The following is a 21,949-nucleotide window of genomic DNA, read 5'->3' as shown; positions in this document are numbered from 1 at the left end:
GGGAATTTAAACTCTGTGACTAGGTCCCAACCACAACCTAGCTGTTCTACGTCAGGCCCTGTGGGGAAACCCGGCCACCCGGACAGCAGCTCAGGCCTGGCCTTCGCCGTCCTACTGCGCCCCCTGCCGGCCGCTCTATAGCGCTGTCCTGCAAGGCCTGGGAGGAAGGAGGTCCTGCCAGACAGAGCTAAGAAGTCAGGGCCAGCTCCCAGTCACACTGGCAGCTCCTGGGCTCTTGAGTTTGGGGGTGCGGAGTGTGTGTGTGTGTGTGTGTGTGCGCGTGTGCGTGTGCGTGTGCGTGTGCGTGTGTGTATGTGTGTGTGTGTGCCCAGCCACGTTACAGTAATCCCCTCTGCATTTAATCATTCATCCATTCAGATCCACCGATCCATCATTGTAACTATTCTGTTTTTTATTGCTTTTTTGTTATCTTTTATTTTACTTGATAGAGACAGCCAGAAATTAAGAGGGAAGGGGGTGATAGAGGGAGAGAGATAGAGAGACACTGCTTCACCATTTACAAAGCCCCCCCCCCCCCCGCAGGTGAGTAACAGGGGCTCGAACCCGGGTCCTTGTGCACTGTACTGTGTGCGCTCAACCAGGTGCGCCACTACCCGGCCCCCACTGTAACTGCTCTTTTGGTAGTTTTCTTCAAGCTGAAGAAAATAGATAATTCCACCGGCTGTCTGGTTGTGTTTTCAATCCATGCTATTAAAGTTACTTGTTAACCTTCATTTCTTTCACTCAAACACCTTTGTACTCGCTGCTTCCGGTTTTCCTCCCATTCTGTTTTAATAATATTTTATTGATGTTATTTTAATGTCAGAAATATTCCTATTCTCTCCTGAACCCTGTCTAATCAAGCTTATACCTCTGCTGCTCTAACAAACCTCTTGTCAAGGGTCATCACAAGCTAGCTCTACCATGCTAAATGCAATAGTCTATTTTCAAGCTTCATTTTTCTTTGTATATATGAGAAAGAAAGGGGACAGGTGGTGGCGCACCTGGTTGAATGCACATGTTACAATGCACAAGGACCCAGGTTTGAGGTCCTGGTCCCCACCTGTAAGGTGAAAGCTTTGTGAGTGGTGAAGCAGTGTTACAGGTGTCTCTCTGTCTCTCTCCCTCTCTCTCCCCTTACCCTCTCTATTTCTGACTGTTTCTATCCAACAAGTAAAGGTAATTATTTTTTTTTAAAAAAAAGGAGAAAGAATAAATACAACTTTATAGAATACCTCATAAATGCCTAGGGTTGCCATTATTGTTTTGGATTAATAAGCTTTGAGTGAATCACAGACCACTGATGCAAATATATTCCTCCTTTTGGCAATCTTTTTATTACTGGATAGAGACAGAAATTGAGGAGGGAGACAGACACCTGCAGCCGTGCTTCACCACCTGTGAAATGTTCCTTCTACAGTTGGGGACCAGGGGCTTGAACCTGGGTCCTTGAGCATTTTAATGTGAGTGCTTAACCAGGTGTGTGCTACTGCCTGGCTCCTATTCCTCCTTTCTTCTCTTTCTAGCTTCTTTGTGTCGTGTCCCAAGCCCGGCTTTAGCCTTCATTGTGTCCACAAGACTCTAAGAAACAAACTTTTACAGATGGCAAAAAACCAAGGAGAAATCTGCAGCTATGTAGTTTGCCAATCCCTTGCCAGCTGAAGGTAAAAAAGAGTAACTAGGGTTGACCTCTATATTAAGTCCCATGAGGCAAAATCCTGGGGTTGAATAGAGGAAAGTGGATAGAGCAGGTCAGTGTACTCCAAGGGCAGAACAGAGAGAGACAACCTGCTACATATACATATGTCACCATAAAAAATTTTGAAAGTGTGAAATTGATGTATGTGTGTATATACACATATATATCACCACAGAATATATATGTCAAGTTAATTCCAAGTAGTTCATCTGAATTCATTAGCTTTCAGCATTTCCCATCTAGAAAAGCATCTACTCAGGGCTGGGTGGTGGCACACCTGGTTGAGTGCATGTTACAATGCTTAAGGACCTGGGTTCAAGCCCCCAGTCCCTACCTGTAGGAGGAAAGCTTCTTAAGTGAAGCAGTATTGTAGGTATCTCTCTGTCCCTCTCCCTACCCACACCTCCCCTCCTCTCGATTTCTGGCTGTCTCTGTCAAATATATAAATATAGTAAAAATTTTAAAAAGAAAGAAAGAAAAGCATCTACTCCATGTGTGAGTCTTCAGTGCTCTCTCTGCTTCAGGGACCTCCAAGAGTCCTGGGTGGCGACGGCGGTGGTAGGGATCCCCTTCACCCTTAGACATCTCCTCTTTGTGAATTCAAGTCAGTACAGTTAATGTGAGCTCGCAGCAATGGCCACAACCACACCAGCAGGTGTTATTAAAAGGATTTTAATAATCTGAATTAAAAACTCTTAACAGCGAATTCCATCACAGGCCTTGGCAGCTGGAAGCAACTCCAGGGGCATGTCCCTTTGGGATATGGGCAAGCCAGGGTCTTGACAAGAGGCCCACCACTGCTGCATGGTGAGGAGCGACCTGGAAGTTACTTCAATCCAATATTAAAGATCCATGAGGAGTTTTTTGTTTTTGTTTCTTTTTTTAAAAAGTTTTTTTAAATATATTAGACTCTCTTGATTGCCATTTTTACACAAAGCTGCTGATACAGTATACAGAATTTTAACTTTTTTCACATAAAATACATTTTTCATAAGTATTCTCTGTACATCAGTGGCTTCTGGTTTGGTGAATTATTGCGGAAGGCTGGGGGGGGTCCGCAGACTTTTCCCAGGTGCACAGAGCCAGGCCCCTCCACACCGGCACTTATAATGCCCATGAGAAAGAAGCCTGCCCTCTGGCTAATGAGAGATTCTTGTGGAAGAGAGGGCTACTGCTTCAGACTAAAGGGGTCACCTGTATGACTTAGTTCCACTGACCACATGATTCTTTGTTCTTATGTGGGAGAGGGGAGACTGTCCCCAGGCTCTAGTAGCAAAAGTCCTATGTAGTCCTTCTAAGTATCTTCCAGAAGGAGTGCCTTTCAGAAAAGTGCCCCCACTATCCTGCTCTGGGAAACAGATGGGAGACAGAGGTCAAGATCAGAAGGTATCTGATGCCAGTCACCAAAATGGTCTCATGTTATTACAAAGCCAGTCAAGTGCAGTGGGGTAGCACAGGGGGGACACCCTTGTAAACTTTTCCAAGCCCAGTGAAACTGACCAAACAGTGTGGAGCAGTTTTGCCAAAGCTACTTATTTAATGAAGAATTACATCCTGCTGTCTTCAATGGCATGGGTCTAGAATTCATTCTGTTTCCCTGAGCTACTGTCAGAAACTCACTAGCAGGTGATGGATACTGACTTTCAACTGTTTGGGGCATAGGATGGGAGCAAGAACCAGAGTTCAGGGATCTGGGTGGTACTTGCTTTGCAAGTAGACTCCTTGAATCTGGGACAGAACCAGGGTCCCGGCAGAAACAGGGCACTGGGTGGCACTTGCCAGCTTTCTCCTAGCTCCTTAATCTACACATCAGGAGAGAAGCAGATTCATATAGAAAAGCTTCCTTGCTAAACAAAAGCTCCTTTCTTCCCATCAGCCATTAGTGGGGCTGAGTAAGACACAATGAGTAAGATATAAATGAGTAAGACACGCTGAGTTTAAGAACCTGAGATGCATTTGGCAGGAAATTCCAGACTCCTTATTTTTCTAGACACTCACCTTGTACTATTATACAATGGCCCAAAGATTCTGGTTTGAAGGCAGCTAGCCCTCGAAGTTCCAGATGGACTTGAGAAGGTGTTACCTATAACCCGAAATCCAGCATCTCTAGTTAGTAGCAAATTGTTATCCAGGGGTGACCATGACAGCTGTTTCTAGCTATCTTAAGGGACTCATCCTGCAGGGATCCTAGGAGCTGAAAAGCACAGGAATGCAGGACTGGGCTGCAGGCATCCTGCTTGTCTCAGGTGAACTAAATGCTGACACCCATGGTCCTCAAGGGATGGAAATGGTAAAGAGCAATTCTTTGCATTCTTTTATCCCTAGAACTTAATATGTTGCAACTGCTGAACGAATTACATAAGTGAATGAATGAATGAACCTGGATCGAGTCTTACCTGGCACTACCAGGAGACCCATAGGGAAAGACCCCCCAGGTACTAGGAATCCCAACAGGGGATGCTTTAAGCTGAAATGAAAGCATGACCTAGTGCCCATGAGTCTGTAGTTGGCTCTTATCATGGAATTTGCTGAGATTCCCAGCCTTCTGGGTAAGAGAAGAATGCCCAAGGGGGAAAAGGAGATGAATCCAGAAGGACTCAGAGGGGCAATAAATACCTTCAGTTTCTGGCCCCTAAGCAAACAGATCTGAAAACCTGAACAGCTCTTTGGGGTTTGTGGTTTCCCTTAGAATGCCCCCCTCATCCAGCTTGCAGGCTTAATCAGTCCAAGAAGAATCTCACTATTGAATCAAATCAATCTGATTGAAATGCCATTTAAAAGCCACATAGACCTAGGTGTCTTGGATGATCCTTGCCCTGCTCTGGCCATAGGCTGAGAAAATGGAGATTCAGGCCCCCAATCCCAGGGGGCAGTGCAGATGTCAGGCACACCAGTTTTCAGTCTCCTGAACTGCCCCTCTACCCTAGGCTGGATATGTCCTGGAGCTGGGGCAAGGGGGTGGCCTGGTGCTGTGACTCTCCCTGTATCTGAGAGCTACCAGGAGTGTGATGCCTTGACCCCCCCCCCCCGAATGCAAGCCAAATGCCCTGCTCCTGGTAAAACATCAGGCCCCTTGGGGTCCAGCTCCCTTGCCGGGTTATGGAGGCCAAGGAGGGCACAGTGCCAGACAGGGACTGACAACTAGCAGTGCCCATTGCTCAGGACCTGGAATAAGGAGGCAGGGGGCTCCTCCAGCTTCAGCCTCCTGATCAAGATGCCTCTCATGGAGAATGTCTCATAGGCTCAGAAAGAGGAGGGCTCGAGGGAACACAGATTTGTCCCCCCAAATTCTAGGATCTGGACCTAGTGAGCCACTTCTAAGCCCTAAGGAGGTAGTTTTAGGACAAATATAAAGGCGCACAGTGCAGGGAACTAGCCTGCAGTTTGTTAGTTACACCTATGGGCTTAGGCTGGGCCTGTGGACTGCACCTCCTCATGGACAGCAATACTAAAGGGCTCATGAGAGGCAGCAGGTAAGGCAGCCTGTCCCTCATAACCCTCCCTCCCCAACATCAGGGAGGCTGGGGCTATGGGGTTATGGAGGGCTGGGGTGATACCCAACTCCAGCCCCAGCACATCTCTCCTGAGTGAAGAGCAGGGAGTTAACCAGGAGATCTGGGGTCAGAGAGGAATTCACAAGGACCAAATGGCAAACTTGTCTCACCAAACATTCCAGAAAAGGCAAAGCTGGGTCTAGAGCCCTCACATTTCACTCTAGAAGGGGGTGGAGGCAGCAGCCCCTCACTGCCCACTCTGATGGCTCAGTCTGAGGAGGGCTGGTTGAGAAAGGCTGGATAGAAACAGTCAATATTCACAGAGATCATGGCACTGGGCTCTATCATGGTGACCAGAGATGTTAGCAGAAATTGACAACAGGAACTCAACCCTCAACTTTGACAAGCCCTTGCAACTGAAGCTCTTCACTGGGTTTGATTTTTTTCTAACACACATCTGTGAAACCCAGTGATCAAACTATCACTAGTGCAAGTGAGCAAAAGCAGCTCCCTCCTGCCTGGAGCTTTGTAGCTTCCAAAAAAAAAATAAATAAAATAGCACTTTTGGCAGTGCTAACTTTGTTCTCCCTCCTCTCCATGTTTGGATATTTCCATTTGAAAGCAACAAGTGGTTTAGATGATTCCAGGAATTCAATAATTTTGTTCCCACCTTGGCCCCAGTATGCTCACACAACTGGCTTCTGACCTGGGCACATCTGTAGGAAGCAGACCTGAACCTCTCTCGTTTAAGCCAAGTGGGCTCATGGCTCCCTCTGAATACAGCAGCACTTCTCCTCCTGTTCCCGCCAGATGTGGATGGTAACGGGTAGGTAGGACTCTGGGTCTCAACTGAGCAGGCCCTCTCCCCTCTTCCTAAAGCCACACTGGTAGTAGTGACAAATCACTTGAGACTTTACCTCCCCACTCTCAGGAAGAGCCTCCAAGTCCCCAGTCCCATCTGCTTCCCACGAGCCCAGCTGTGTCATCCCTACACATGTTGATTGAATGTGTGTGATAATTAATATGTGACATGCACGTGCTGGTCCAGAGAAGCCTTTCTGATGGTAGAACTGGACTCCCAGCCAGCCCTTCCAGAACCTGTGAGCAGGCTAAGTCAAGAAGCCACTGCAGGCCTGATTTCTGATGGCAGACAACGCAGCAGGAAGCAGAACCATGGAAAGTAGTGAAGCTATGGGCAGCTGGGTAAGAGGTGGGGTCAGCATTCCTCTGTAAAGCAGAACCCACCTTTCCCCCAGCTGCCCCATGATGCCTCCCTAGTTAGGGCTGCTGGGCTGGCCTGGACCCCTTCCCTGAAGCATCTCTCTCCTCCATCAAACAGAGACTAGGAGATGCGACAGCAGCCGTGGACCTTCTCCTCCATCTCCTCCATGGGGGCCTTGAACTTCAAGAGCGGTGGGTCTCCGCTGGTGACTGTGTAGTACACTGAGCTCCCGTTGCTGCTGTATGGTGAAGTTCTGCCTCCGATCAAGGGGGCCTTGCCTTCGCTGCTGCCCTCGCCCGTCCTGGCCATGCTGCTGCCCAGGTGGGTGCTCAGGAAGGGATGGCTGAGCAGCTTGGCTGCAGCCCGCTGCCGCTTCAGCTCCAGAAGCGTCTGAGGACTCTGTTCCTTGTAGCCACCACTCCAGGGTGGGGTGGCCTCAGCCACACCAGGGTTGCCATAGGCCATGTTGTAGTCGGGCACCTCATGCACTTTCCAGACATCCCCGTTGGACAGTGCATATTGGTAGGCGCTGACAGGAGCCCTGAGGCCATTCTCAACGGGCATGTCCATTTCACTTCGGGGGATCTTGGTAGAGAATTCAGACAGCAGCACGGGCTTCTCCAGCCTGGGGTTCTGAGAGTGAGAAAAACACCATTACAGCCAGCTGGAGAAGCTGAACCCGCCACCCATGTGCACCTCTGCTAAAGGCATCAGTGTTTAGATCTGTCTTAGGTAACAGGACCTCTATTTTCCTTTGGGGAACTCACCTATCTATGTGTTTTGGCAGTTATCCAACTCCCATCTTTGCTCCAGAAACTGGGCCAAGACCCCAGGTCTGGGTTATCAATACAGTCACTATAGGAATAGGTCTGGGATAAGTTCCTGACTGTACTTGGGACCTTTGGTAAAACATTTGGGAAGAACAAGTCCCATTTCTGTAGGAGCTGCAGGTGGTAAGAACGATGTGGGCTGGAGGCTGGGGAGGCACCAGGTTAAAAAGGTCTGTCTGACAGTATAGCCAACATAAAGAAAAAGGAAAGCTAAAGGCAGACTTTATCCTGATGATGTGTTTGGAGCTCCTGGGTACAGCTGGGCCTACCGTTTCAGTTACATAACTTAATAAATTCTCTGTGTGTGTGTGTGTAGGCAAATTTTGTTGGGGGCTTTAGTCACTTGTGATGTTTCCCCTGTGTTTCTGGCACATTTCTTCTCTAAACAGCAAGCTCCCTATGCAGAGAACCTTCACACCCAAACAGTACTGCATAACAAAAGTGTTAAAAGAAGAGGCTGCTCTTTTCCATATCTTGGATGAAATTTGGAGGAATGATGTTAAGGAAAATAAACCAGAAAGAGGAGTTTGTGTATTGCACCAAAGCAAAAGAATCTGGGGTGGGGGTGGGGGAAGAGTACAGGTCCTAGGAAAGGATGACAGAGGAGGACCTAGTGAGGGTTGTACTGTTATGTGGAAAACTGAGAAATTTTATGCATGTACAAACTATTGTATTTACTGTCGGCTGTAGAACATTAATCCCCCAATAAAGAAATTTAAAAAATTAAAAAAAAAAACACGAAGAGGATGAGTAGACGATCTCATTTACAGGTGGTACTTAAGAAGCAAGTCAAGAAAAGGGAAGCATAAGGAAAAGCTTGAGCTAGGTTGCAGCAAATCAAAGGATTCTGGACTAGGGGTAAGTGGGGATGGTGGTGGTCATATTATGCACAATGATGAAGGACTTGGGTTGGTGGTGGAAGTGGTATACAGACACCTATCATGGGAAAATCAACTGTCCTGTAAACCATTATTTCTCCAATAAAGTGATTCTTAAAAAAGCAGAGGCTGCCTAGAAGCTATAAACTAAGTTAGATGCAATTGACAAAGACAATGCAAAACATAGCAAAAGTCACTATAAACACTGTCAAGAATCCTGCAAAGCTAGAAAATATTTGCATCCTATGTGACAGAAAAGGAACTAATTTTTCAAATATATAAAGAGCTTTTAAGGCTTATGTCTGAAGATTGATTTTACGAAGCCCAAATGCCCAACAGCAAATATAGAGACAACTAAGTTGAAACTCACAGGAAAGTACTGACAACACAAACATAGAAAAGATATTCAACCTCACTAATACTTTATGGCATAAAATTAAAACAAGTATAGTTTTTTTAAATTTATTGCACTGACTTTTTTTTTTTATCAGATCTCCACTGAGTTCTGGTTTATGGTAGTGCTGGGGATTGAACCTGATACTGTGTAGCTTCAGGCATGAGAGTTTTTTTGCATAACCATTATTCTGTCTTTACTGTCCTGCACTGACAAGTTTTAAAAGCCTATTATTAGTCCCTGTTGCCAAGCAAGTTTGGGAGAAAATAGATAGGAGTGTGGATTGCCAGAACACCTTTGGGGGGACAATATCATCCAGAAAAACAGAGCCTTGCGTCTGTGTGATTCTACTGCTCCCAAGGTGATTTTTTCATTTATTTCAGATATAGATAGATACAGATTTACCACAGTACTGCCACACCATTTATGGAACTTCCTCTGGTACCACAGTATTCCCATGTGATCTCAGGATTTAAACTTGAGGTTCCCATAAACACTACTGTGTAATCTATCTCCTGCCACTCCTATTTTTAGAAAGACTCTACTTTGTATCAGTAGACTCATTTTTTTAAAAATAGCATCTTTTAAATTTTATTTATTAAATACATTCATTTATTTATTGAGAGAAATCAAAAGAGAAGGGGGAGACGGAGAAAGGAGGAGAGAGAGAGACACCAGCAGCACTGCTTCACCACTTGTGCAGCTTTTCCCTTGCAGGTGGGGCCAGAGGGCTTGAACACAGTTCCTTGTACAAACTGTAACATGTGCACTTGACAAGGTGCCCCACTACATGGCCCCAGTGAATTCATTGCTAGGGCTGTGTTTTACAGCTGTATTTCCTCAAGCTGTGTTTTACAGCTGTATTTCATCAGCAGGCAGGTAGAAAACTGCTGAGCATTTGTATTGGCATTTTTTTTTGCAACTGGTAAAAATAATGAAAGAAATCTCCATGTGTGAGTTATAATTCCAAGAATCTCAGTTACCTGGAAAATTCTCCAAGAAATATAAGTAGGCTACAAGGTAGTAAATCAAGGGACACTTTTCATAGTAAATTTCATTTATGTGTGTGTTTCTTCGTTAATTACTCTGAAGGTTCCTTCTGAAATACATGGACAGACTGATGTACATGTAGACATGTTTTGATTGTCTGAGTCAGTGCTTCTTAAACTTCAGTGTATATAAGAGTCACTGAAGTGTTTGTTAAATTTCCTATTCTGAATCACTAGGTCTGTATTGGAACTTGAATTTTGTAGCATTTGCAATGAATTCCTGCTGATACTTTGAGTAAGAGGACTCTGGCACACTAGTTTCAGCCTCTCTAGCACACTGGGATCACTTATGGGAGTTAAAAATACATCTATACAATGCCAATATGAAAATCTACAGACTGTATGATTCTAACTCCATGATATCAAAAGGGCAAAACTGTGAAAATGGTAAAAAGATGAGTTACTAGGAGTGGAGAAGCATGAGTACAGGATTTTTCGGGCAGTGAAAGTATTCTGTTTGACACTTTAATGATGGACACATGAATATATATATATATATCAAAATCCATAGCATGTCCAACACAAAGAACAAGTCCTAGCGCAAACTATGGACTTATGCTAATAATCGTGTGTCACTGCTGGCTCATCAAGGATGATATAAGCACAACACTAATGCAAGATGCTAGGAATGGTGCAGATTGACTGGGGTGGGGTCAGGTAAATTGGAATTGTCTTCACTTTCCAGTCATTTCTCAATATCCCTAAAACTGTACCAAAAATCATGTCTATAAATTAAAAACATAAATAAATACAATTCCTGAGCCCTAAGCCCAGAGTCAGTCTGGGTTACAATCAAACATTAGGAATTGAATGAAACCAAACAGTACCTCCCCAGGTGACTGACTGCCTTATACACTGAAGACTGCTAACCACTGTTTGAACAGAAGGCTGTCTCATCACCGCTGTGCCTAGTCTTAGGGATGTCAGTCTTTCAAGAGCCAGTTCTTTGTAGTCAGGCTGAGCAGATGCTCTCTTACATGAGTAGTTCCACATATGTGTGTGCATCAGAGGCCCCTGGAGGCCTGGTTAAAGATCAGATTGCTAGGCCCCATCTCAAGACTTCTATTTCCCACCTTAGACACTGTCACATCCTTGCCAGCATCTAGTGCCTTGAAAGGCGTGAGGAAGAAGGAAGGAGATTTGGACCTTGTCCCTTCATCCTAAAATTGTGTTGAGCCCTTTGGGGCTGGGAAAGGAAACTGGACCCTAATTGTGACCTAGGACTGGACAGCTGGGGACCTGGGGGGAGGACAGCCTGCTTTGACTGTGCTAGCTTTGTACCCTCTCTTCTCTCCAGGCCGGAAATCCAGGCCCAGAGGTCAAGAGCCCATCTGTTCTTCTTCACTTGTGCCCCGATAAGCCATGGTCTCAATAAGGAAACTCTAGAAATTAACAAGTAACCCAGCTCTAACTTGGTATTTTCCAGCAGCCCTTCCCTTCCCTATTCCCTACAGGACCAGCGGATTGTAAGACTCCCCATCAATGAGTCTCCTGGGAGAGTCCTGAGGCCTGTGAAATCTGAAACAAACAAGGGATAAGGCAGGCGTGGAGGGAAAGGTGCTACTTCCATGAGGATTTCTTCAGGAGTCTCAGTCTCTCCTACAACTTAACAGGAAAGGAGCAATCAACAACAACAAAAGAGCAAAAATATAGATGCTACAGAGAGGGAGAGAGGGAAGAAGGGAGAGAGAGAGAGAGAGAGAGAGAGAGAATAAGAACACAGCCAGACATGGTATTCAGTATCATCTACCACCAGGAAAACACAAATTAAAAACTCGTGCTATCACAGGATCCCCTTACCACTCCATCTCCAAGAAGTACTCAATGTTGATGGAGTAGTAGCTAGGTTTGGTCAGTCTTTTAAATTGCTGGGTAACATCTATACTAAAGTTAAATATATGCCTCTTCACTGCTCCTACTGCACTCCTGCCAGTCGTGCAGGAAAACTGCACTTCAAGCTACAGCTTTCTAAAGAGCAAAGAAAACAACTACACACCACCTGGGGCCAGTCATATGCAGGGGCAGGGGCAGGGGCAAACTCAATTCTTAGTGCTCGAGTTTAATAGTGGCTACTTTGGGGATGGGGACTGTGTAGGAAGGGAACCAGGGCACCTTCTGAGGTGATGGAATTGTCTATACATTCATTAGAAGGCACATAGTTATAAAAGTTCCTTGAAAAATATATTTAAGATGTGTCAAAATTCACAGGACAGGCCCAGTGGTGGTGTACCCAGTTGAGCACACGTTACCATGCACAAGGACCCAGGTTCAAGCACCCCATCGCCACCTGCAGAGAAGCTTCACAAGTAGTGAAGCAGTGCTGCAGGTATCCCTCTTCTCAATTTCTCTCTGTTCCATCAAATAAATAAGTAGATAAACAAAGTTTTTAAAGATTTTATTTATTTACTAATGAGAAACATAGGAAGAGAGAGAAAAAGCCAGACATCACTCTGGTACATGTGCTACCAGGGATTGAACCCAGGATCTCATGTTTGAGAGTCTGATGCTTTATCCACTGTGCCACCTCCTGGACCACAATAAATAAAGTTTTTAAAAATCCGTAAGTTTAATGTGCTTTATATGATTGTATTTATTTATGTGTTCATTTATTTATGTATTTATTTTTATCAGGCCACTGCTCACCTCTGGCTTATGGTGGTGCAAGAGATTAACTGCTTCCCCACTCATAAAGCTTGCCCCCTGCAGTTATGAACTACAAGCTTGAACTCAGGTCCTTGTGCACTGTAATGCTGAACCTCTCTTCTGGGAATCCCACAACCAGAGCCATTGGAGTAGAGCATGCACATGGGGGCCACTCAATTTCTGTCAATGAAGAAACCCTGCTGGGGCTGGGAGCTGACTCTCCCTATACTTTACCACAAGTGAGACCCTAGGATTAGAGCCCATGACACCACATGAGAGCACCATGCATAAGAGAGAGCTTTAGGAGTGAAGGAGCAGTGCTGTGGTATCTCTTCCTCTCTATATATGATAGTCAAAGAAAGAAAAAAAAAAGAGTTCACCAGAATTATACAGGCACAAAAATCCCTGGAAGGGAGAAGGAAAGAAGAGGGAAGAGACAGACAGAGATAGAGACAGAGAGGAAGGGAGAGAGGGAAGAGAAAGAGAGAGAGGGAGAAAGCGAGCCACTGCTGTGTACTAAAGCTCCTAGCTTTGACAGAAATTGGCAGGGACACATTCATTAGCCAATGGTGACTTCTCTGAGAGGGAACTCAGCTAGTTTGAGGCACAGCCCAGCCAATTTCTTTGTTAATAGTCTGAGTGGAAGAGACAAGGCCAGGCAGGAGACTGCCTCTCTCCCATGGTGATGGCTGACACCAGAGCAAGGCATGAGGTCACTCACTGGGTCTTTATTCTCTTGGTCTGTCCTGGTCTCCCTGATGTCCCCATTGTAGGTGGAAGTCCGCTGCTCCTCTGCTGCGCTCCGCTGCTGCCACAGTATGGCCTCTCCTTCATACTCCTTCCTGTACAGGTTGGTTCTGTCTGACAGGCTGGCTCTACGCACCACCTTCCTGAAGGGAGAAAGAGAGTGCTGGGAGGCTGGGCCCAGGTGCCTGAGGCGAGAGAGGGCAGGGGCCCTTGCCTAGCCTGCTGCTCACTCACCCACGGCTGCCCGCGCTGGACGTCCTCCGGCTCAAGGATGACTTGTGCCTCAGCTGGGATTTCATGATCACGTCATGCTTGTGTTTTAGCTCCAGCAGCAGGACCTTGAATTCCTCCTCCTCACACAAGTCTGGAGGAGCACAGGAGGGAGGGGATGGTAGTGCAGAGGTCTGTAATCCCCTAAATGCCCTCCAGACCAGATGACATGACAACCCACCAGCCTCCTAACAACTTGGGGAGTGTAAAGGGAGAAAACAATACCAGTTTTTAGAGAGGAATAAGAATGAGAAGCCAAGGTTCCATTCACTCTATCAACTGCTAAGGTTCCCAGCTATGGCTAAAGCATTCATAGATCTTTGATAGTTCCTAATAGGAGCCTGCAACTATCTACAAAAGGTATCAAGAGAAGCAAGTAGGTGGCCCATGTAGATGGGAATTATGTGAAGGTGCTGAAACATTCTTATACTCACACTCATGCATCCCACCTACTTCTTTCATTCAACTACTGACCTATTCACTGACCTAGTTATCAACACGGTGATTCATCCTCTGCTTACTCTTCTCTTACCCATCCATCTAACCATTCAGCCGTCCATTCATCTACTCGTCCATCCATCTATCCATCTGTAGACTATGTACTCCATCTATTTATCCACTTCCCCTCTACCCATCAAAGTACTGATTGGTGAGTAACTGTATGTGTACCTGGCATTGTGTTGGACTTACCAATTGGCATCTCATCCATAGATGTTCTAGCACTGAGACTGGCTCCATGGGACACCAACAGCTCTGCCATCTGCATCTGAAACATAGGAAGCCACACACAATCCCCCTGCCCAGAGTTCACAAAGCCTAGGAGAGGTAGAAGGGGATCCCAAAGACTCCAGGATTTGATCTGAAGACTAGACGGGCCATGTTGATTCCCAAGTAAGGCCCTGCATCCTGCAGCCAGAAACACTGGCAAATTTCAGAGGTCTGACACTTCTTCCTGCAGGCCTGGGCCATGGCAAGGAGCAGAAGAAGGAGCCAGATCTAACTCTAAAGCCTTCAGGGATTAAAGGATGGCCTGTGAAAACTGTAATTGTGCTGTTATTTTTAAATGCAACACCAGGGGACAAACCCAGAGCCTTGCATATCCATGACACTGCCATGCTGCCTCCACTAAGCTTTTCCACTGTTTATTTTTAGAGAGAGGGAATGAGAGAGAAAGAGGATAGAAAAAAAGAGAGATACTCCAGCACTAACCCCCCATTCATGAAACTTCCCCATGGAAGTCCCATAGGGTACTAGAGCTTGAACCCAGGGCCCTGCCCATGGAAAAACATGCCCTTTAGTGGGTGGAACATCTCAGGTAAATATTTTATTTATTATTTATTTATTTTAGGTACAGATAGAGATAAATTGGGGGGGGAGGGAAAGAGAGAGACACCGCAACACTGCTTCACCACTTGTGAAACTTCCCCTCCCTGCAAGTGGTAACCAGGGCTTTGAACCTGGGTCTTTGTGCATTGTAGTGTGTGTGTTCAACCAGAAGCACTACCACCGAGCCCCTGTGATGATTGTATATCTGGAAAGCAGATGGAGAAGTTACTCAAAAACAGAGACAAGGAAGGGAGGGTTCTAATTTGGCAGATTTGGTTGGCATCTTGTTAGGGCATGACTTGTCAAATGTTTTTGCAAGCGGTGTGGGTCTTTTCCACACACACTGACTGTAGTCAACACTTTAAATGGGTCTTATGTTCCTTCTTTTTTTCTTTTGGAGCCAGGGTCTTAAATATGTGCAATTTCATATCTCCCAGGCTGCTTTTCCATATAGATAGATAGACAGGTAGATAGATAGATAGATAGATAGATAGATAGATAGATAGATAGATAGGTAGGTAGGTAGGTAGATAGGTGTGAAAGATGGATAGACAGACAGACAGACTACAGCACCAGAGCTTTCCCAGTGACATGGCACCAATCATGCAGTGTCGAGACTTGAAGCCGAGTTGCAGACATGGCAAGGCATATACTCTACCCAGTGAGATATCTTTCTGGCCCATTCTCATGAATCAACTGCCAGCCCAGGTTGATTCATGAGATAGCAGGTTGATCCTGTGCTGGCTTCCCTCAGAGTTCCAAGGGGAGAACTACCTGTCCCCAGAAGGCAGCTGCATGCAGGGGCTCCCAGCCATCCCAGTCCTTTACGTCCACGTGCACTCCATGGTCCAGAAGGAGCTCGGCTGCCCGGAGGTATCCATTAGCTCCCGCGATGTGCAGCTGAAGGAGAGGCAAGAAGTGAGCATCACCAAGGGGACCAGTGCCACACTTGCAAGCAGGGAAGCCTCCTCCCTGACTCAAGTCCTAGACCATTCCTGGGGCCTATAGAAACAGAACAGAATGAGGTAGAAATACAAACCACATTGCTAGAGATCCTTAAGTATATAGGTCTAGAAGATAAGACAGGTCAGAGCCTCCAAGAGTCTATTTCTCCCCTGTGGTTTGTCACTGAGCCTATGTGATTACAGTAACATCATTTGCTGAGTTCCTACTATGTGCCAGTGTCTATACAAGGGGTCCAATTGGTGATCTAACAATATGTTCACAAAGTCTTTAACACACCTTTTAAAAGACAAAGTTTAATTGTTTTTCCCTTGGACATGAACCAGAACAAGTGACTCACTTCAAACAGGGTACTGGGAAGTGGGGATGTGGGATTCCTGAAGGGTAGTCTCAAAAGCCACTGAAGCTTCTATTTTATGACCTCCTGGTCTAATCACACTAGCAGGAGGAAACCACCATGTTGTGAAGATCCTCAAGCAGTCCTGAGGAGAAGGCAAATGGCAGTGAGAAACCCAGGCCTCCTGCCGACAGCCAGCACTAACTTGCCAACCATTGAACGCACCATCTTGAAAGTGGATCTTCAGTCCAGTCAAAGCTTTAGATTCTGTATCCCTGGTTAACACTTCATCTGCAGAATCATAAAAGATCCCAAGCCAGAGCTACCCAATTAAACTGTTCCCCACTCCCCGGCCTCCAGAAAATACATAAAATTCGTAGTCTTATGATAAACACTCAGCAAATAATTAAGATTCTTCGAGAGCCCTCAGTGATAAAAAGGCTAACATGGGAACTGATAAAGGAGTAAGAAAGAAATTAAGCAAAAGCAAACCAACTGTCCAGTCAAAATGGGAGAGAGAGAGAGAAAGAGAGAGAGTTGAGAGCCCAAGGTGGTCAACAGGAGACTGTCTGGGAGGAAAGCAGAGGGCATCAGAGGCCAAGGTCCCTAGGGTAGCAAAGCCCCAGCCAGTGGGACAGAGAGGTGTCCATCCAGGAAGTGGCCCTACAGAACAGCCCTAGAGGCCAGATGCTGCCTCATGCAGGGATGAGGCTGCTGTGAGGTGTTAACAAATGGAAATTTTCCCTCACTTTTTATTTACTGGATAAATCCAGGGTGTGATCAGGTACAGACACATGTGAAAATGAGTATAATTATCAGTTTATAGTTGTCTAATAATTGCCAGCCATGGAGAATGACACCTGGCAGGTGAGTTATAAACCATGGGGCCTTATATTTGTCTGAAAGGGGAAAGGAGGCATAATTGCAATGGTGATATAGCTAATAATGATAATATTAATCATATCCTCTATCAAGAGTTTACTGACTCTTAGGGGCTGGGTAGTGGTGCACCCAATTGAGCACACACACTACCGAGGGCAAGGACCTGGGTTTGAGTCCCTGCTCCCCACTTGCAGGGGGCAGGGGAAGTGCTTCAGAAGAAGTAAAGCAGGTCTGCAGGTGTCTAGCTTTCTCCCTCTCAATCTCCTTCTCCCCTCTCAATTTCTTTCTGTTCTATCAAATAAAATAGAAAGGGAAAAATGGCCACTGGGAGCAGTGGATTTGTAGTGCTGGCACCAAGCCCCAGCAATAACCCTGTTAGCAATACAATTAATTAATTAGCTAATTAGTTAATTAAAAGTTTGCTTACTGTGCAAAGTGCCTCATGCAAAATTTCACTGAACCATTCCAACAACTCCATGAGGAAGGTATTCTTAATATCTGCATGTTACTGGCAAGATCTGAGACCTAGTATGTGTCCACCCCACATGGATGGGGCCACCTGAGGCTAGCTCAAGAGGAGTAGTAGGTCCCCATGTCTAAATGGTCCAGCCACAACCACACAGGAGCTCCAGCCAATGGGGGCGATGCTCTACCTGGCCCTGACTTTATTCCACTGAATTCATTCTCACTACTCAAATTCATCCAGGAGTGCTGGACTGAACAGGTGATCAGAACAGAGACCCATTTAATAGAAAAGAGGATGAGGGGCAGGGTAGTGACACAGCTGGTTATGCACATACATTACAGTGCACAAGGACCCGGGTTCAAAACCCTGGTTCCCACCTGCAGCTTCACAAGCAGTGACGGAGTGCTACAGATGTCTCTCTGTCTCTCTCCCTCTCTACCCTTCTTTGCTCTAAATTTCTAGCTATCCTATCAAATAAGTAAATAAAGTTAAAAAAAAGAAAAGAAAAGAGCATTTGAAAAGATGGTGGAACTCAGGAAAGAGGCGAGAGAAACTGAGCTATCACATCTGAGCCACCAGTTCAGGCCTGAGGGGAACTTAATATAGCCAAGTCCCGGATGCCAACTTGGAGTTTCAGACCCAAGGTGCTCATTTAGCACAGAGGAGAGGACAGGGCCCAGCTATGGGGCAGGTGAGGCAGGCTTTTAGGGCCGTGCTCTGTTTTCTACTTAGAAGCTTCAGAATCAGAAGAACCTCCCCAATACTGGGCTACATTGTGCTTTGAAAGTTTGTGGAGAGAGGTCAAGGTTGCCCAAGGTGTGACACTGACACTGAAATAGGGAGTAGAGCTAACTGGGCAGGTAGGAGAAGAAAGACCTCTTCCACTGTTCTCTGTCTCTGGGGTCCAGTGAAGTAGGTGGCCCTAAGGACATGCTGGTGACTGGGTAGCAACATGGAGGGACAGGCTAATGGCTGGATGACTACAGGCAGTGTCTGGATCCTGAAATCAGGGAGCCCAGAGGGAAGGCTATTTCAGCAACATCTGGAAGAGCTGGTGAGGCAAGACAACAGTGTGGAAGAGAAGACATAAAGGCAGGGGACATGCAGGGCAAAGCAAGATGGTGTGGGAGGGGGTCGGGCAGTAGTGCAAGCAGGTTAAGCGCACTTGGTGCAAAGTGCAAGACGGCATAAGGATTCTGGTTCGAGCCCCCTGGCTCCCCATCTGCGGGGGGTGGGGGGAGGGTCGCTTCACAATCGATGAAGCAGGTCTGCAGGTATCTATCTTTCTCCCCCCCCTCAATTTCTCTCTGTCCTATCCAACAACAACATCATCCATGGCAATAATAACAATAATGACAACAGCAAGGGTAACAACAAGGGCAACAAAATGGGAAAAAATGGCCTCCAGGAGCAGTGGATTCATAGTGCAGGCACCGAGCCCCAGCAACATAATCCTGGAGGCAAGAAAAAAAATGGTGTGGGCAAGTATGTAAACAGTGATACTAGTCCTGAAAATGAGAATGCATTGAAGGAGAGATGGTGGACACATGGAGCTTGGGATCAAGGAAAGAGCTAAATAGAGCAAAGCCCCCAGTCTGGAGTCCCTAATTCCTTCCCCCCTCCCCCCCCCCCCCCCGAGCTGAGCTTGGTCAGACTGTCAAACAGACTCCACATTCCAGGGGAACCCTGTACCCACAAGGGGGTATGGAGGAGGTCAAAAGTCACAGATAGATTCTACTGACACAGTATGGCCTCCGCTAGGTGCTGGCCCAGTTCAGTGCAAGATGACCTTGATTAGTCCTGGTACTGACACTGCAGTGCAAACCAGCCCCACCTGGCCCATATCCTCACCAGTGTAGCGCCCTGGGCATCCATCCAGTCAAGGTCCTGGCCAGCAGCAATCATACAGTGGATGTCAGTGATCATCTGTTGCTCGGGAGCCGCCCGCATCTCATTGATTTTCTCCTGGGTGATGCCTGCAGTTAGGGGGTTGGGGGGTAACTATTCAGCACTCCCCAAGGCCCAGGTCCCCAGGGAGAAGCAGGGGGCAGATGTCACAATGCACAAGGACCAGGGTTCAAGCTCCTGCTTCCCAGCTGCAGGGGAAAAGCTTCATGAGAAGCGAAGCAGTGCTGTAGGTATCTCCTTCTCTATCTTCCCTGATGCTGAGGAATTATTTTGATGCAGTCTCCGCCCCCAGGTTTTACCATGCCCTGCGTTATCCTAGCAGTGCCCCCTTCAACTAATCCTGCCCCCACACGGCACCCCTGGTTGTCGCCCAATAAAAGCCCCCTCACCCCCCCCTCTCGGCTCCCACTCTCTCTCTGGGCTCTTGGCTCCCGCTCTCTCTCTCTCTCTCTCTCTCTCTCTGGGCTCCTTCGGGTCGCTCTCTCTCTCTTCGTGGTGAGGTAGTGGGGATGGCCATTGTCGGCTGACTCCACGTGGCCTGAGCCACCCCCCCATCCTATAATAAAGATTTGTGTATCCCACTTGCTCCAGACCTCCTCTCTCTTCTCCCTGGTGCTGCCCGACACCTGACCACAACAACAACATTCCCCTTCCCTCTCTATTTCTCTGTCTTTATCCAATAATAAAGAAATAAATAAATATAAGAACAATTCTGCAAATCTTTATGATTTTTGATAACTGAATCTGAAGACCATTTTTTTCCCCCTGAATCAGCCCATAGCTTCCTTTACCAGACTGGCACAATAATAAAGGACCCCCGTAGAAAATGAACAGAGGTCTGGGTGCTGGAGACTAGAGGAACCAAATTGGCAGTGACTTCAACCATCTGGGAAGCAAGGTAGGAGCATACACTGGCTAGGACCTAGGCTGCAGTCGGGTGAGGGTCTGGATTTGAGATCCATTTGAACAGGCGCTTCAGAAGCATGTGCGGGGGTGGTGGGGGTGGGCAGGTCTCTCTGATTGCCGCATTTGTTTCCTCTCTGAGGCTCATTTGTGAGCTGAGAACAGCCCACATTCTGTTTACATGAGCCCCTGACAGCCAGTATGGTGCCTGGCACAGAGCAGGCACCAGCAAATGTTCCTGACTTGTTTTTCCTTTTAATTATTTTCCCAAATGGGAATGTATCTTTATTGTGAATGTTTATTGGATTGAATTGTCACAGCTGACAAAGAGGAGACAAGGCCAGCTGAGGCCGCCTGTGTGTGGGTGACAGGGGGTGGGTACAATGCCTTCCTTCAGCATGACACATTTTCCAGGGTCCCTTCATGTCCTCAGTTTGTCAACCACACGAAGAGTAATAATGAGACGGACATGAGGCAAGCACAGAGCTAGCTAACTTGTTCACCTGCAATGCTCTAAGAACTGCTCCCCATAACAACGTGACACCCAGCTGAAGCCTGTCCTTACCCTGGTATGCCATGCAAGTCTCGATGACGTCCAGGGTGGGCTCGTCCTCGCAGAGGTCATAGGGCATGTTCCCATCAGAGTTGACAGCCAGCAGGTCGGCCCCACTGTAGAGAAAGGCCAGCGTGAGGGCCAGCCAGATGTGGCAAGGCATACTCTAGCTGCTTCTGCACTCCAACCTCTTGTCCACAGCCCTGCTATGGACCCCCCGACCTTCAATACCACCACACTGCACCCCGGCAAGGTCAGCAACTTCAAAACCCCAGGACCCTCAAGTGACCAATATCGCAGGAGATCTGGCCCAGAAGACTGCCCCAGCTTCCTGCTGTGTTCAGCCAGGCACTGGGGACAGATGTCAAAGTTCTTTCTGCTGGCAATAATAAGATAATGTTTACAGAAGCAGCACCACTTACCAGGATCAGAGCCAGGCTTAGTTTAAGCCCAAGATACACAGCATCTAATTTAATCTTTTTTCTTTTTTCTTCTTCCTTCCTTCCTTCCTTCCTTCCTTTCTTTTCTTTTTTTTTTTTTTTTTTGCCACCAGGGCTATTGATGGGGCTCAGAGCCTGTATGATGAATTCACTACCAATGGCAGACTTTCCCCCCCTTTCTTCTCTTTCTTTTTATTTGATAGGGCAGAGAAAAACTAAGAGAGGTAGGGTAGATGGGAGTGGGGAGAGACATAGACAAAGAGACAGAGACACCAGGGGCTTGGACCAGAGTCCTTATGCATAGTAATGTGAGCATTCAAACAGGTTCCTGGCCCCTTATTTATTTATCTTAACTTTAATTTTTTTTATTGAATAGAGACCAAAATAAATTGAGAGGGAGAGGGAGAGAAGGAGGGAGAAAAAGAGAGAGAGAGAGAGAGAGACCTGCAGCACTGCTTCACCACTTGTGAAACTTCCTACCTGCATGTAGGGACAGAGGGCTTGAACCCACGTCCTTGTACATGGTAACAGGTGCACTCAAACAGGTGTGACTCCTTGGTTCCCTTATTTAATCTTAATAGTCCTCTCAGATGATAGTGCTGGTCTGTCTCACGCAAGGAGAAACAGACTTGTGCAGACCCATGTCTTTGCTGAGCCAGCTCGTTACACATCTCCTTGACTTCTATCAGTCTTTGTCACATGAAGAAACTTCCTCAACAACCCTCCAGCTGCCCCTCTAAGTCACACCCAAAAGACTGACCATGTCCTGCTAGATGCATGCTCCATGTAATTCGGACACAGATCAGAGCCAGAGACCCAGCAGGTGTCTTTTCCTCTCAGCATCTTTCTTGATTGGATCATGGCCACTTGATCCTCTGGCAAACTTAGTTAAATGGCCAACAGAGGTGCAGGTATGGGCAATCAGAAAATATGGGGGCCTAACAG

The 21,949-nt window shown here is 46.7% G+C and overlaps 1 protein-coding gene across 3 annotated transcripts in view; it reads right to left on the bottom strand.

Moving 5' to 3' along the window:
- Positions 1–2,355: 2,355 nt before the first annotated feature.
- PPP1R16B (protein phosphatase 1 regulatory subunit 16B) overlaps positions 2,356–21,949 on the bottom strand; it is a 141,319-nt gene continuing 121,725 nt past the window's right edge. For all 3 annotated transcript variants that reach the window (XM_060189992.1, XM_007521637.3, XM_060189981.1), the window contains 7 exons: positions 20,577–20,680; positions 19,052–19,176; positions 15,327–15,452; positions 13,917–13,992; positions 13,191–13,320; positions 12,931–13,099; positions 2,356–7,048 (listed from right to left, as the gene is read on the bottom strand). In XM_060189992.1, the coding sequence (XP_060045975.1) occupies positions 6,536–7,048; positions 12,931–13,099; positions 13,191–13,320; positions 13,917–13,992; positions 15,327–15,452; positions 19,052–19,176; positions 20,577–20,680 (1,243 nt within the window). In that variant the 3' untranslated portion in view covers positions 2,356–6,535. The remainder of the gene's footprint in view (positions 7,049–12,930; positions 13,100–13,190; positions 13,321–13,916; positions 13,993–15,326; positions 15,453–19,051; positions 19,177–20,576; positions 20,681–21,949) is intronic.

This window comes from Erinaceus europaeus, chromosome 1 (genome assembly GCF_950295315.1).
Source record: "Erinaceus europaeus chromosome 1, mEriEur2.1, whole genome shotgun sequence".
Lineage (NCBI taxonomy): Eukaryota > Metazoa > Chordata > Mammalia > Eulipotyphla > Erinaceidae > Erinaceus > Erinaceus europaeus.
The sequence above is the reverse complement of the archived record's forward strand: the minus strand, read 5'-3'. Positions and strand labels throughout refer to the sequence as shown.